Source organism: Diadema antillarum, unplaced genomic scaffold (genome assembly GCF_040938485.1).
Source record: "Diadema antillarum isolate AM-2024a unplaced genomic scaffold, OU_Dant_1.0 seq00000103_RagTag, whole genome shotgun sequence".
Lineage (NCBI taxonomy): Eukaryota > Metazoa > Echinodermata > Echinoidea > Diadematoida > Diadematidae > Diadema > Diadema antillarum.
The window spans coordinates 524,069-542,142 of record NW_027271190.1 but is presented as its reverse complement, the minus strand read 5'-3'; the positions used below and the strand labels follow the sequence as shown (position 1 = coordinate 542,142).

Genomic DNA, 18,074 nt, shown 5'->3' with positions numbered 1-18,074 from the left:
ATCAAAACAGCTGAAGTCTCTTTTATCGATGCCGTTTAAGCGGAGGCCCTATAACAGTTTGGCAAAATAGTGTATTGTGTGTTTTTATAAGGAAGTATGTAGATCATCAAAAATTATGCAATTGGTGTGTGTGTGTGTGTGTGTGTGTGTGTGTGTGTGTGTGTGTGTTTTTTTCTGAAACAATAAAATACTATTTTTCATGGGATCTCATGACTCTTATGCGTTGCCCAAGAACAGTGTCATCTATTGGGGCATTTCATGAAGCATTTTGTCCGACAACTTTGCTCTCAACCAATCAGATGCAAGGATTTAAGTAGCTTGTAACACTTTTTTAGAAAAATATCCGACCAAACTGCTTCATTAAATCCCCCCCCCCAGCAGTTGTTAAAGAGAATCTTGAAAAACTGGCTATTTGAGGTACCTGGTAAGGTCTACATTTTTGTTACTGTCATCATTATTATTACCACTTTCAGAAAGAAATAGAGAATGAAAGAGTTAACGTATAGGCTATATGTTGCTGGCACTGATGACGACAATTATTATGAACGACTCGCAGCCCGTAACATTGGTTACTATATATGCGCACCAATATCAAAATCTTATCGTGATAATAACAGTAATTATTATGTGCTGATTACATAAGCTTTGGGGGGGGGGGGGGACATGCAGCCTAAGAAAAGCAGATTCAACTTTGACCCTTTGAGTGTCACATTGTGAGCACCTTTAGGGTGTAATTTTGCACGCTTTTGAGACCAGTTAGCACTTTAAACCCTGTAAAGCCCAAGCTATTTTGACCCTTCCCAGGCCCAAGGAGGGGGGGGGGGGGGGGGGGGCGGGGCACATTGTGTCCCCTTTAACTTTGTTATTGTTTGATGTATCATCGTCAAATTTGGGACATGAGTAGAGCAACTCATACTCTATATGACTGCACATTTGAAATTTTTCAAGATCACACATAGAGGGCCCTAATTACCAAAAAAAGAGATATACATAGGAAATATGCTAAAACATGATTTTTCTATATAATTTCTTTATCCCCATTATACATATGTCTTACAACAGATCAATCATTTTCATATTTGCCACAGGTGTGATGTGCAAGTCCAATCTCCTTATTTGTTATAAGTGAAATTTCTCAAGGTCACAACATGGGGGGGGGGGGCGCTATTCATAACAACATAAAGAAATTTATTATGAGACCTGTGACGTATTGTCTGGGATAGGTACATGATTAGTTATCACATTTCATATTTCCATTATTTTGGAATTTTAAGTTTACAGATTGATAATATGATAAACAAATGACATTACAGGCTTAACTTGGGTGAAGGAATCAAAATGACACAAAATAGAAGGGCAATCTTTGGAAAATACTGTTGTTTTTTATTATCTCTATTATATCAATTGTTTTAGGCTTTTGTCACATAAAAACAAAGGGAATAATAATAATTTCAGGGCCATAATTACTTCACACATTGCTACTTCAGCACATTTCATCCAAGAAACATGCTTTTCATACACAATAATGTTAATTGAAATTGGAACAGAAAAATACGCAAAATCTGACTGACATGGCTGTCTCGTTATGGCTGCCATGGCAACCAGCAATATCAAATATAGCTAAATTATAATATATCAAAATGTTCACAATAAGATTTTAGGAAAAGTCGCCAAATTTTCTTGAAATTGGATTAAGCGCGAAGAAGTGGCAAATGAAAAAATCTGGTACAGAGGGGCACAATGTGCCCCCCCCCCCCCCCCCTTGGGCTTTATAGGGTTAATTAAAGGTCCAACTTTCCAATGTGACAAAGGTGCACAGTTGAACCTATATTCTTCTTAGAGTGTAGGGGGCTGCAGTTCCCCTCTCCTTCCACCAACACATAATAACACAGGCCTATCAGATGCTTTTGATTACAAGGGGAAATGATGTTGGATTCTAAACACATAAGAAATCTGAAGCAAACACTAACAATCAATGATTTTGACCGGAATCAGTTTCCAGATCCTGTGATATACCCCTCACGACTAGCCACCTCCCCAGCCCCCCCCCCCCCCCCACTCTTTGGGCCTAACAAGGCAGTCGTCCACAGAGTAAAAACAAACAACCAAACATATTTTTAAAAAATCAGAAAAAACAAACAAACAAACAATCACGATTTTTTTTTGGCCCCTGTTATTTTAATTGATTTGATTTGATTTGTTTTGATTTCTGAATTTCTTTTTCGTACAATAATAAATGAAATATAACAAAGTCAATTGAACGAACTAATTGAGAACAGTATAATTTGAATCTGACGGTTAAAACAGATAGATTTAATGATTAATTCAAATATCCAACATTCATTTTTTTCTATCACTTGCATCATTATGAAGTTTGATCGAAATTGGATGAAATTTAGGGAAGCTATATGAAATCTTGAAGTTTTGGTAATTGTCACAAAACAGTTATGAATAGTCATTATGAATATGCAAATAGTAAATTGATGATGCCATGTGCACCCCCTCACATTATTTTCCATAGGCATATTATACAGTATGAATATGCTAGAGCCCTAAACATGAAAGTTCCAGTTTTTATCACACGCAATATGCCCCAGCCTCAAATCCTATGTCTGACTGATCATCATTTTGAAGTTATTGTCAGTCATACAGGAAAAACATTATGTTTTACTCTTTTCAACAACAGAAAAATGTGAGTTTGTTTTTGTTTGGGTATGGATGATGAATTGAAATAATGATGATTATTGTGAAGTGATAACATCACTATCTCGGTCATTTTCATAATACTAGTATTCAACTATAAGGGAACTGTTTCACAGAAATTTGAAGAACTTCACAATGTCATAACTTCCTTCTTTTTCATCTGATTTTGGTCAAACTTTTAAGATTGTGCATGCTTGTAAGATTTTACTCTTTCTCCCGTCAGACAAAATGTTAGCTTCATAAAAGATGTGAGGATGGCAACTCTTGCTGGAATGGTAACTTCCAATAGCAACAGCCAATCAGGAAGCTGGATTCTTGTCGTTACTGTGACAATTGCCATTCCAGCAAGAGTTGCTATCATATATCAACTTTTTTATGAAATGGGGCCATGGTCCCCATTTCTTAAAAGATGTTAGGATAGCAATTCTTGCTGGAATGGCAACTTCCCATGGCAACGACCAATCAGAAAGCTGGATTCTTGTCGTTGTCATGACAATTGCCATTCCAGCAAGAGTTGATATCATTATCAACTTTTTTTTAATGAAATGGGGTCCTGCCTGGAGTTCCTCTTTGACGTTTATCCATCCATAAGAGTAGAAAGAAGGAGTAAACAATCTGACGCCTTTTTACAGATTCGTTCATCGGTCTAGAGCACAGTGAGTTCTTTGGTCTAGAGGTGCAGCCATTTTAGGGAGACATCTCACTTTATCCATCTGGGCATTGTGTGATGGGAATGCAAAAATTAATCTCGGCTTTTCCGGTGCTGTGATGTGTATCGATTGTGCCAATGACTCATCCGGGTCATCGATTCTCCCTGTGACGTCACGAACAATATGGCTGCCATCAGCGAAGCGAAAGGATTGAATAGAAGGGTGTGATAAACCATCATTCGGTGTGATTTTGTCCTCTTAAGCTATTAATTAGGTAGAATTTATTCAAGTTTTTGTAATACGGCACCATTGTGCGTGCTTCATCATCGAAACCGACCATGGAAGGGAAATTTCTAACTCCCGAAGAGCAGCTGTATTACACCGAGCTCTTCAGCAAGTCGGACACCGAAGGTTGTGGGCGAGTTGCGGCCCAGCGTGCGATGAAGCTGTTCCAGTTGTCGCCTCAGCTTTCCAACGATGTTATTCAGAAGGTTTGTAAAAAGTCTGCCTGTGTGAGTAGCCCTATAGAAACAATTTTACTGTTGCAACTTGTGATGGGTGAGGTAAATTTGTATGGAAGGCAAATGTGAGCAAATGATGTAAATTTAATCAAGTCAGCCAGCCAGGAGCAGTTCTCACAAGTCTAAGACTCAAGACACAAGTCTCAGAGTCTCGACTCTCAGCTTGCATTAAAAGTAAGTTCGCCCAGTAAATTCTTATATCAAACATAGCCCGACCAGACGCCGTGTTTATACAGCGACTGGGCTGTGTATAGTTGTATCAAACACTGACTTTGCTGACTGAGCTGAGCTGGCTCCAAAAGGTGATTGGATTTGATGTTTGAATTTGATCATGGAGCAGGCATGATCAATTCATGACATGTTGCTTGTAGTTTGTAGTTGTACACTTCCATTGTTATGAAACTTGATAGCAGACACTATTTGACAGTCCTAAGTCAAAAGGCAATCCAGACCCACCAGGGGTTTTAGAGGCCACACACTGTTTTGACATGACTACATGACACTTCACATATTGATTTTTTAAGATTAATTTACTTCAGTCCGGGAAACCCGCTCATGAGGACCGCCCCCGCGTACGAGGATGGTCCCTCCTCATGAGGACCTCCCCCCGCCTCATGAGGCCCCCCGGGGAACGCCTCATGAGGCCCCCCATTCACTTCTTATTCATCTCACATCTGACGTATAAATTGTCGCAACTTTGCACGGTGATTTTTTGTTACACACACATGTCCACTATCCATGATGAAAAGAAGAAAAAATCCTGTCTGTTTTTTTTTTTTTAATCGAGTTTTAATCACCCGATGCAGAGTGCCCATCAAAACACGGGCGTCAGCGCGTTCGCACAATGCAAGACTGCCGCACCTAGCGGCCTGATCCGACTAAATATTTTCAATGCTTTTTTCTGCGGCTCTCACCTCTCCGCGCACGAATTAGCCTCGTGAAGCTGAAGTCTGACATCTTTTTACACAAATTCGTAACGAGAAAAATTAAATCAGTACTAACCTGATCTTGTCCATATATTCCAAATTACTATTCCACACTGATAGAGTAGGTGGGTAGATGACATACTCCAGTTTGTTAGCAAAATAATCACTTTGTAGGTATGACGAGTTCACTTTCTTCGTCAATTCCGCCCACGATTCCGCCGCCCGCTTACCGTTTGGGCGCTTTCTCTGGAATCATCCCGCGACGCGACGTACGTCGCATCACATCACGCATCCAGCACATACCAGTCTGGTACTTAGTATGTGCTGGATGCGTGATGTGATGCGACGTACGTCGTGTCGCGGGATGATTCCAGAAAAAGCGCCCAAACGGCGGAATCGTGGGCGGAACTGACGAAGAAAGTGAACTCGTCATACCTACAAAGTGATTATTTTGCCAACAAACTGGAGTATGTCATCTACCCACCTACTCTATCAGTGTGGAATAGTAATTTGGAATATATGGACAAGATCAGGTTAGTACTGATTTAATTTTTCTCGTTACGAATTTGTGTAAAAAGATGTCAGACTTCAGCTTCACGAGGCTGATTCGTGCGCGGAGAGGTGAGAGCCGCAGAAAAAAGCATCGAAATATTTAGTCGGATCAGGCCGCTAGGTGCGGCAGTCTTGCATTGTGCGAACGCGCTGGCGCCCGTGTTTTGATGGGCGCTCTGCATCGGGTGATTAAAACTCGATTTAAAAAAAAAAAACAGACAGGATTTTTTCTTCTTTTCATCATGGATAGTGGACATGTGTGTGTAACAAAAAATCACCGTGCAAAGTTGCGACAATTTATACGTCAGATGTGAGATGAATAAGAAGTGAATGGGGGGCCTCATGAGGCGTTCCCCTGGGGGCCTCATGAGGCGGGGGGAGGTCCTCATGAGGAGGGACCATCCTCGTACGCGGGGGCGGTCCTCATGAGCGGGTTTCCCGGACTGACTTACAGAAATGTATTCTGACATGTCATGTCACTAAGTACATGTAGTGTCGTCACTATTAAATTGTCAACAATGCCATTTATTACAAGCAAAATTTGACAATCAGTAATGCAATTATTGCCATAGATCATGCCTACAGAATTGTACTTAATATATCTATATATCTGTAGAAATTGCATAACTCCAGACGGTCCCCCCACTGTGCATGTAGTTACCAATTTGGCACTTACAGCTCACTATTTTTGATATGCATACAGATAAATTACATAGCATAGCCGTACAATGTACGCACATCGTCATTATCTGCTGAAGTTATGTAGCCTATATGATGGAACGCTTACACTATCTACAAGTGTATGGTACGTGCAGATCTAATGCTAGACCCAGTTGAGAGAAACTTGAAAAATCAAACGCAAGTCCCCCAAATCGTACTCAACTGTGCGTTCAAATGCAATTTCATTGCCGAAAGGACTTTAGATTTCGCGCAACTTTGATGAATCAAAATCAACATTGTGTTTGATTCTGACCAAATATAAAGTTTCAGGCAATACTTGTGTGTGATGTTATTAGTTCCATTGCAGATCTAGTTGATAGCAATGGGGCCATGCCCGGCAGCCCAATACTGTAAACGTTACAGAAGCCAGCGTACCCTGATGTGATGGTAACAGTTAACGTTGCTGGCTAATTTCAGCAGAATGAGCACCTCTGCTAGACATTTTGAGCGCGTATGCATGTATGTACAAAGAGTAGCGAGCGAGTCGTAAACTCACCAGTTGGTATTCATTATTTCTGAGTGCACTCAGCAATGATTAAATTGCAATGATTTTTATCACTTACTGTAAGGCCTAATTTGCATCGAAATGAGAGATCGTAGAGAAGCTGAAACAGGAAAATATAATGAGCCTAAACCAAAATATCCTTATCAGTTAGAGTTGTTTTATGGTCAAAACATTACATGTCCCCTACACAGTGGGATTGCCATTTGAAATCTGCAAAGCGAGGTCTTAAACATGCAATTTGGTTTTTGTTTCATTATTGAATAAGTATTCATGTGCGAAATTTGTAATCTATTTATTTCTTTGTTACAAGTTAAACAGTTGACCTTAAAACTAGACTGGTAAATCTTCCATTGGTACACTACCGTAATAGTATGGATGAATTGGTACAGTGAGTAGATCTGCTTGGGGCTAATATCTTCTTTAAAGTTAGCATTGCTGTGCTTTTTAAATTTGATAAGCACATCACAAATGTTTTGTGTGAAGAATTAAAATAAAATCACTATGTTAGGTTGCTCTTTACCAAATTAACCCTCGGAGAAGAACTATGTCTTTATCCCCCCTCCTAAAAAAGAAAGAAGTAAGATACTGACGTTTTCCAGGAGAGGGAAGTGAGCTCTATAACATGTTGTGAGTGATACTGGTGATGTGGAATGGGGGCTGTTTATAAAGGGATCTTAGATTTGTAGTGTGCTACTGTAATTTTGTGTGCATTTTAATGTTGCAAATTTTCTGAGAGCCAAGAATTGCCAAATTAAAATGCAAACAAATGTTCTTGTTTTACACCATATCCATTGAATACTAGTGACGATCCGCAAAAATGTCATGCAGCAATAAAGGTTTGCGGCTCCAATTGGCGAAAGTTTCATGCTGCAAATATTAATCGCTGTACATTTTACTGGTGATGTCTTGGTCTCTTGCACTATTATCAAACCACACTGCATGACCCCCACCCTCACCCCTACCCCCTAGCTTGTGCACCTTTATGTATAAAAATGTGCAGATTTTTATGAGGAATTTTTACCTCGAACCAACCGTCAATCAATGACTACTGTACAAATAATCGTAAAACATAATTTGCAAGACCTAATGTGATACAAAATGTATCTTGTTAAACATTGTGTGGTTTTCAAACCCATTTTTAGAGTTTAAAACCTGTGGAGGATGGACTGATTTTGCTTCAAACACACATTTCCCATCTAGACACGTGCCCGAGTATACTCGGGACTCGTCATCAACGGGTTTAATCAAGGAAACCCAAACCCAAAGAGCAATGTGGATTGAGTAAAAGCAGCAATATTACTAGAACATAAATATATCAGTGAAAGTTTGAAGAAAATTGGATAATCGATGCAAAAGTTATGAATTTTTAAAGTTTTGGAATCGCTGGATTAGGAGACTACTAGAGGTTATGACGTACAATTATGTACATGTGTGGACAATAAGACAAAGAAAATATGAAGGGAATTCCACAAAAATTCATTTTTCATGAAAATTACACTTTCCATCAACTTGATACTGACATGTTAAGGGTAACAATTATTCCCCCTGCTTTCTGAAAGTGATTAGTCAAATACTCATTCATTATGCTAGAAAAGTGAATTTTTGTGGAATTTTCTTTATATTTTCTTTATATCGTTGTCCACACATACCTCATAACCTCTAGTAGTCTTCTCATCCAGCGGTTCCAACACAAAAACTTTAAAAATTCATAACTTTTGCATCAATTATCCGATTTTCCTCAAACTTTCACTTAATGTGTTCTGCTAGTGCTGCTACTTTCACTCAATCCACATTGCTCTTGGGGTTTGGGTTCCCTTTATGGACCTCATCATCTACACTGTATTCTATACTGTAAGCTCTATAAAGTATGAATTAAGATCTCATACAATTGTACGTTTGAAATTATGCTAGATTAAACCTTGTAATTATGCTAACAACAAAATACATTGTGTGTAGAAAGTCATTTTAGTTTTAATAGACAGACCACATTGCATCTGGTTTTCTCATCAAAGTTCTAGATTGAATATCGACCACTTCCTGGCGAATCTCCCACCGAGGCACTTCTTAGACGGAACCACAAACAATGTCGTCAGTCAGAACCACAGACAATGTAGTTCAAATATGCCGATGTCAAAAGTTTCCTTCTTTGCTTAATTAGAACTTCCATTGAAATTGCCTATCATGATGTTGCAATACAGTGTACATACACTGTGTGTAATTTAAATGTTAATGTTTGACTGTAATCATTATTTCCAGCTGTGGCATATTTTTTCCCAACCTTTGCACAGCAACAATTATCCGCAGAATGCAATGATCACCCATAGTAAAGGGTGTAATAATCGACAAATATTTGGTAACTGACCAGTATGGTGTACATGTTCAGGAATACTTTGATGTAGTGACATGCCTATTTTTTGAATTCATTTTTCAGGTAAAACAGTACTCTCACAGTATATTAATGTCAGTGAATTCTAAAAATAATGCCCAAAAATCATTTGTAAACATACAGTGTAAGTATGAAAATTGTACATTGTAGTTATTGTTACTACAGGTGAAAAGCAATTTACATTCATACTGAATGTACTGTAAACTGTGCAGTGGCAAAGGTACCCTATATTGCCAAAAATGGTATGGTTGGTATGTATAATGTACACCTGTTTAGGCTGTATTACATACAGTACTCTTGCTCAGTATATAGTACTGTATGTCCCAAGAAAAAATTACAATCAGATTTTCGAATTGATAACACCCAATATGATGATTGACCTGTCTGAGTGCTACTTCAGGGTCTTGAAATATAACATCTTAGCTCTATTTTGCAGAAAAACCCATTCAATTTGGTTAAGCGGTCACAGAGAAATGTAGGTTGTTGTATTATGTCATGAGTCTGATTCTTCCAATATTAGCACTTCAGTGCTCTTGTGTGTGAATACAATAGACAGAACTTGGAGGGAAGAGTTTCCTGACATCCTCTACAAAATTCCTCATTTCTCTTTGACCACTGAAGCAAATCGAATGAGGTTTTCTGTAAGATGTGGGCAATGAGTTATAGTTTCATACCCTGAATTTGTATCCAGATTGATTCACTATTTTTAAAGATATCATTGCGGAGGGTCCCGTTGTATTTTTTTTTTTTTGGGGGGGGGGGGACATACGGTACTTCTTTGATGATCCTTTTATGATGAGTCTTCTACTGTAACTGATTCTTTCATCAGCCTAGAGGTGTGGCAATTAACATCACCTTATCCTTTTATTTTTAGGATAGAATTGATGAAACTGTCATACCCCTATGCCAAAGTACTTTCTATATCATTTTACATGCCAAGATGGGAAAGATTGCTTTGACTGATTTTGATCCAATTTTCACTGAGCTTCCAAGATAAAACTCTTTCTTCTATTGTAAGACTAACTTATAGCTGGCCGGAATTTCCCTTGAACCATTTATCCGTAGTCTACATTAACCAATAAAGAATAGAAGGAAGAGGTTACAATACTGTGTAATTAATTTGCAATCTAAAGCCTTTAATGGAGGCTACTGGAAAGTCAGCTAGACATTAGGCTTAATATTAATAATTATGGGGGACTTGTTTGCTCTGCAATGTTGATAGCTCTGTGAGTAATGCTTTGTTTGTAGAGAAACAACCTGGGCTCTACTCTACTTTACTGTGATAAGCTGTTGTTTTCGCATACAGATATTTTTTTTCGCAAATGGGAAAGTCATGGACATTTTCGCAAGATTATTTTTTTTATGGTGACATGTTTGTGTGTTGTTAGATTCATTGTCCAGTGGCGACTCACAAAATTTGTGAAAATTAAACTCACAAAAATAACAGCTTTAATAGACAGTATACTAAAAATGTCTACACAGAAAATATTAGAATGAAGTTCTGATAAAAGAAAAGAAAAGGGTGTGATATTCTGGGGATGCAGTACACTGTAGGCCCATGTATTTCGAAATGTGCAACTACAGAGTTGTAGTTTGATTAAATTCAAACTTTGCTTTGTGTGTGTATGTGTATGTACATTATATGTGATTGAAAATACAAGTACTGTACCATATACTGTACAGTATGTGCATCAAGGAATAATCACAGTGTCTCAGCAACACGCAGGTACAATGTACTGTATGAGTGGATCATCATCATTCATCTTTGTCTTTGTTCCAGGTGGGTGTACACAGTGTGTGACCTTTAACCCTACTGTGGCAGCCAGAGGACATGACACTGATTTATCACTGTTCTTCTCCACACCCCCCCCCCCCCCCCCCCAATCCAGATTAACCAGGTCTGTGGAGCAGAGAGGTTAGGATACTATGGACGAAGCCAGTTCTACTGCGCATTAAAGATGATAGCTATGGTGCAAAACGGTCTTCCTCTTCCAAAGTCGGTGGAATTTGTCATGCAAGGTATGTCAATGAATGCACACTGGCTCACCGGTTTACTGGTTTACAAATAATACATGTTTGTGAGTGCAATGGACAGAATATTTCAGGAGGTGAAAGATGAAATGATCGGGCCTCGTTGAATGGATCAAAGATCGGGCCTCGTTGAATGGATCAAAGATTTCATCTTTCATTGAATTCATTTTTGTCATCAATGGGATCATTGACTGCAATATCTAGAAGCTCCAAGCATTCTGATCCTGTAAACAGTACTTGCAGTCGAGGGAAATTTCACACTTTCCTTCATCAGCAGTATGATGTACGGTTGTATAGTATGTGGTTGTTACAGGAAGCTGTTGATGGCATCATGACAAATTGCACATATTTGAGTGTCTGTTTGGCACCGAGTTGAATTAGTTCAGGAAATCACCACATGCCCTGGACAGTCACATGGGTTTATTATGAAAGGAACATACATGTAGTATACAAAGTGTAGTGTTGGCTTAATTGAAAAAAAAAAATAGATAAAAATAAAAAGACAGCATATTTACAAGACTTGTAGCCCTGTGTGATATTTTACATGTATACAATTGTGCATCTTATTTATAACATTAGCAGCAACACACTCCAAAAGATTTGAAAACCATGCTGTCTGTATCGAGGTTGTTTCTCACATGACTAGACGCTTTGCTGATGAACCATTTCCTGGACATATTTAGAATAAAAACAATTGTTGTTTTTCATTGATGTAGATTTAGCCTTAAATGGTATTACTGACAGGTTTTCACTTTCTTGAATTCATTAGTGTTTGTTTTCAAACACACTATTTTTTTTTCTTTTTGGCACAGCTCATGAGGAATGCCACTCAAACTATGTACCACATTTTCCTACACATTTATATATTTTACATGTACATCATATTACGATACTCGGTATGATGTACACGTAGTATACCTGAGTACTGTCAGCTGCAGACACTATGAAAACATAAAACACTATTAAACATACAAGCAAACATAGAAATATTATTATTTTGATTCATACTCTGTTATGGGACAGACCGCAGATTTTTTCTTCCAATTTATTTTAATTGATGATATGAATTATTCATTGTCCGTGTCGTTGTTACCATGAAAAAAAAGTGCTCTGCTTCTTCTGCTATGTGTACAGCATATGTATGTAGTGATTTAATTACATGATAATGATAAAAATTTGATAATTTTGAAAATCATGATGATCTCATAGTTATTGCATCTCGAGTATCGTCTGTGATACTGCCAACATTGCATTATGAATGTGACATCGTTGTGCAATTTATCCTCAATACTAGAAATGCTACATTTTCTTTACAGCCCCAACTTTGTCAGTTACATTTACTGTAGAAGATTATGAGACTGCATGATATTTTGCTCCTATTTTTGAAGAAGGAATTTCAGAAACATTATTTTTTTATCTACTCTTGACAAGTGTACCGTGAGGTGCCATTAGTATAGAGATGATACCAAATATGTCATTATTAATAGATAACTTGGGAGATGTGTTGTTGCTGTTGTTTGGACTGCCAACTGCTGGTTTTAATCTGATGCACACACATTCATATTGTACTCTGTACAACCGTAGATGAACGTAAAACAAATTGAAGTCAAATCACTGATTGTTTCTACACGTATCTGCCATTCTCATTTCACTTCGTCTGTGTAACTTTTTTTTTTTCAAATACTTAAAGTTAAGTTAAAAGTACAGTGCTTCATAGGGTAAGATACATTATAAGAGGTTGCTTCCCTTGCAGAAAATCTGTCTGAGCGTGATGTGTCAAAAGTGGATTAAGTACCAGGAGTAGGCATGCTAGGACTGTTGGACTAAGAGTGAAGCCTGGATCAACTTGCAATCGGGATGGGAGATGTGGCAGTTTGAAATTTTGTATAAAATCATGAACTCTGGCTGTGAGTGTAGGAACTTGGAGATCATAAATCCAGGCATAGTGCTGCACAGAGTACAGTGTACATACTGTCATGCAATATTGTGAATGTTTTACAAGTACATTGATTATTCAGGCTTACATTGAATAGTAGTTTTTGCACTGGTCAAATCTGTGTATCGTGATGGCATGCACACGTTTCATAGCCATTCATTAAAGATTTGAACAATAATATGAATTTATCGCGTCACTATTTACATTAAACAGTTCTTTGTTAATTTTTTTTGAGACTTTCCGAAATTATATGAATGCAGGTCAAATAAATGGAGCACTTTATTTCTGCAGTATAATAGAATATTTTGAATCCTCTTCAAAATCTGTCATACTTTGACTCAAACACTTTTTTTGTTGTTGAAAGCAGTCATCATGAAAAACATTTTTTTTTTTTTTTTTTGGTGCCATTTCCTGAACTTGACATATTTAAGCTGCAATATATATCATCCTGCTTGATCAGAGTCACATTGTACTTGCAGTTAAAACAAGAATTATGTTGTACAACACAGATCTATGCTAGCCTCCTTTATAACTCACTTCTCAAATGATTCAACTCCCAGGCATACACATGCGTAACTGTACATCGTGTATAATGACTTCATTTATACCTTTTTCTGTTTAACCCCGTCGCAGCTGGGATTGAGGTTCCCCTGCCTGAGTTTGGACAAGAAGTGGTGCCAACCCAAAGACCTCATGCCGATTCAGGTAGGGATTTTAAAAATAAAGTTCATCTTTCATATATTCTTTCACTTTTCTCTCCGTCAGTCGTTCTCCATCTTTCTATTCTTCCTGGTGTCGTTCATTCTTCTGAAGAATCCTTTCTTGGATAGCGCTGCTTGTTTTGATGCGATGCAAGTGCATGTCTGTCAACTGTCCCCATTTTATAGTTTAATAGTCTGAACATTTGTATTTCTTAGATAAGTAGAAAGATTCCTTCTAACTTGTGTTCCTGTTTTTGGCAACACCAGCTGTTAATAGTGATGTGTTTATGGGTGATAGATAAAAATATCCATAATTTTTGCTTTATTTTCTCCCAGATATTCCTATTTTCTGGATTTTCCTATTTTCCCTTCATTTTTAGTTCAGAATGTTTGTTTTCACTCACTTTTGAAGGTACTTAGTAAATATGATTCTTATTTTTTAACTTGTATGCTGTATGTTCAACAAAAAGCTGATTTTCTGATTTTATTGTCAAAATAAGTACCGGTATGTCACAAGTTGGGCACCTTGTTTATGGAATTACTCACATGTGCACTGGCAGTGCAAATGTTGAGAATATACCCACTGTTTGTTTTGGCCGTTGTATACCCAGCATGCTATTATTAGCGTATACATGTTTTCATGCACTGGGCTTCCAGATGCACAAGTGGTCATTTCTCCAGTAAGAGCCATTACCCAAGCAGTCTTTCCATGTTGACAAGCATTCCCAGCAAAGGGCAAGGCCACTGTGTGCAGTACTGGACATTGCATTTGTGCTGTATAAACTGTTATAGTCTGATCAATAAAACACTGTGGAGGATATATTTTTTAAGACAGTTTGTTCTATGTTGCAATGACCATGTCAGTTGTGGTTTCATAATCAAAATCATGTTGTTTACTCACATACTAGGAAAAGGCTGTAAATAAATCTTTTGTTTGAAATGCACAACTTTTGTCCTTGTACTGCTTGTCAATTTCTTCTTCTTCTTTTCTTTTTTTAAAAATTTAATGATGTTTTGCCGTACCTGTACAAATGTGCTGCAGTAGGCACAAATTCACTTGTGATACCTTCTATGAATTGCAAATATAGTACAATCTATAAAATACATTTGTTCAGTTCTTACTGCGCAACGAGGAAGTACAATTTTGTACCCTGGCACAGTAGCTAAACTGTACTATCTGTGGGCCATGTACAAATGCTCAAATGACTATTTGAAATGATAAATACATAGTTTCCATGCATCAGTTTCACTTTATTTTTGACTTACTGCTTGCCACAGATGTATAGTGTGTATTTTACCATCAAGCACAAAACAGAGTTAATGGTACAAAAATTGTACATTTTTGTCTGATATTTGTGGAGTAGAGCTCTAAATTTAGGTCTTTTGGACCTTTATTATTCATTTTCTTTATTATCTAAAGCATTAATTATTCATTTCCTGTGCTGTTTGTCTTGTAAACAATGCAGATGCAAGTGGTCAGATGGAGTTTGTTAATCCGGCATTCAACATTACAGATACAGAATTTACCTTGGGGGAAAGGTGAGTGATTCGTAAATCGTGTTTCTTCTTCATTTAACAGTGTTGCTAGTTCAGTGTTGTTTGACTGTAGAGTAGGTCATGCATGCATGTACAACGTATAAATTCACAGGATACAGTTACAGTCAAATCTGTTTATAGTGCTTCTGCCGGCATTCAATATTACAGACACAGAATTTACCTTTGGGGAAAGGTGAGTGATTCATAAATCATGTTTCTTCTTCACTTTTAAAACAGTGTTGCTAGTTCAGTGTTGTGTGACTGTACAGTAGAGTACTCGTAGGTCATGCATACTATTCACAGGATACAGTTACAGTCAAATCTGTCTATAGTGCTTCTGCCGCCCAAGGGAGATGAAAAAACAAATGCCATTAGACAGGTGGCCATTTTAGACAGGTTCTTTAACAAGCTTTTTCTCTCAGAGGAAATTGTTTATAATGGTCGTATATACAGTACATGACCACTATAGACAGGTGGTCACTAAGACAGGTTTGACTGTATAAAGTGAAATTGAATGGAGGGGGTGTGGAAGCAATGTTGGAAGTTCATGTGATCAAAATCTGCCTCATATGATGTAGTACAATTGTACATACAGTAAGTGATGCCTTCATAGGCAGAGAAACATTCCTACCCATAACAAAATAATCCATTCCATGGTATCACCTTTGAATACAGTGATTATTTGAATTACTGTCTTATTGGGGGGAGGGTGGGCATTTCATCAAGTATTTTGCCAGATTTTTTTTTTTTCTGACAAACTGTGCAAAACTACTGAAATCCTTGCATCTGATTGGCTGAGAGCAAATTTGAATTTTATCAACAAGAAAAAAATCTGACGATATGCTTGATAAAATGCCCAACCGCTGCCGAGTCTTTCTGATTTGTAGGATACTTCTTTTTTTTTTTTTGGTCATTAAATGTTGTGGCAAGAGAAAATACAAGTCTCCTTTAATAATTTGAGTATTATTTTTGCCCGTTGATATGCATACACACCCTGTCTTCATGATTGCCTTTTGGAATCTTCCTCATTATATGGGAATGTTGGCAGCCCTCCATTACGCTTGTGGGTATATGTCCAGAGTTAATAAAAGAATATTTATAAGCAGAACCCCCCCCCCCAAAAAAAAAAAAAACACAACAACAACAACAACAACAACAACAACAACACAAAAACAAACAAACAAACAGATAGAACTTTTTTGAAATATCATACACTGCGGACATGTGATACTTGCCTTTGGGGCAATGCAATGTGATGCAGAATCTTCCCAAATGCATTGTATAGTGCCTTCTTGCACTTGTTAGATAGTGTAGCTGGCATACCAAATGCTATGCGGTAATTTTGGAGATCACAATTGGCGCTATTGCTATTAAAATTACTGCTCAGGAGGAGGCGGGTGGGGGAAGGGTTGAGCATTTATGGGATTCAATCCCCACTAGGCGTTCTCACATCAGCCCGATAAAAATCCAAGCTCGAGATATTTTTCGCGATTGCGAAGTAGCGCGCTATTCCATTTCTTATTATTCACATCAGCCCGAAGAGAATTAGCCCGAATTTTTTTCGAGCTAATTCGACAGGTGAGTATGTGCAAACAGCATCAGTAATGTGTGTGTCCTCTCAAAAATTCCTCATGATTTGTGTGCAGTATGCCTCGATCGATCGGGTCACACACGCTAGGCATGATGGGATGCATCGCGCTAATTTCTCGAGTTGTTCTCACATTATCAAATAGCGCGCTACTATCCCGCTATTTCAGAAATTTCCCGAGTTGGACTCGAGAAATTTTCTTGTTCAGAGCGATACAATAGGCGCGCTAATTTTTGTTCACATTATCAAGTAGCGCGCTATTTCGCTATCGGGTGAATTTCCCAAGTCAGAAAATAGCGCGCTATTTCGAAACATCGGGCTGATGTGAAAACGCCTAGTGACAAAAGATGAAAATAGTCATGCAGATTCCTGGGAGCATTCATAATGGAAGTAAAAATACAAAGACAATTTTATGTAATGAGCAGGTGAATTTTGTTGCTGGCAAGCAGTGGTGGCAATGAAATTTGATATCTTGTTTACTTGAAGTCAACAGTTTCATCACAGGCAGTACCTAGTGAGTAGCTTTCTAAATGCCAGATGTGCAATGTCTCAAGCGAATGTGTGATCTGGCTGGCAGCAAGTCAGAAAAAAAATCAATTTGTCAAGGGCCCTAATAGTTTATGCATTCACTTGTAACTCAGGGAAGTGTGTACATATACACTGTACACGTGTACATACGTGTACATTGTATTAACTACATTGTACATACATTTATTTCCCTATTAAAGTGAAACTGAAAGAACTTATTTCATTTTTGCCCCGGGACTGTGATATACCAGGGAGGTGAGACGACTTTTCTTCTCACCTCCCTGGATATTCACATATAGGGCCTACATTGCTCATAGTATTCATTTAAATTGTAGTCTTCCAGTGCATTTTGAAGGCCAGTATCTGTGAAATTACATATTGTATGTAATTATGCAGTGATAAACTATTTAAATCATTCTACCATACATGTATATAGTGTAGATTTAATATTAGATGATAACTATAATGTGTTATAAATGTCCATGCTGATCCTGTATGACGACAGTGATTTCAATCATGTCAGTGTTTATAATCTCTACAGGGTATGAAGTACACACTTCAACTGGTACAAATGTATAAAATATACTGCTGTATTCATTTCCACTATAAGTTTTAAGCTTACAATATTGTGTGTACTTAACCTGCATTTACAGTTACTGGATTAGTCGTCTCTTCAGGCATAGCTGTAATCAATATTTCATTACTCATTTTGGTAATGATTTAAAAAAAATTGTCTAGACACACACATGGTACATTGTAGTTGATTTTTTTTTTTTTTGTAGTTCATTTCC

General features: G+C 37.7%; 1 protein-coding gene across 1 annotated transcript in view; it reads left to right on the top strand.

Annotated features, from left to right (window-relative positions):
• Positions 1 to 3,419: 3,419 nt before the first annotated feature.
• The window catches only part of LOC139726870 (uncharacterized), a 63,492-nt gene continuing 48,837 nt past the window's right edge, over positions 3,420 to 18,074 (top strand). The window contains exons 1-4 of the mRNA XM_071637864.1: positions 3,420 to 3,844; positions 10,853 to 10,982; positions 13,564 to 13,635; positions 15,098 to 15,170. Coding sequence (XP_071493965.1) covers positions 3,692 to 3,844; positions 10,853 to 10,982; positions 13,564 to 13,635; positions 15,098 to 15,170 — 428 coding nt within the window. The 5' untranslated portion in view covers positions 3,420 to 3,691. The remainder of the gene's footprint in view (positions 3,845 to 10,852; positions 10,983 to 13,563; positions 13,636 to 15,097; positions 15,171 to 18,074) is intronic.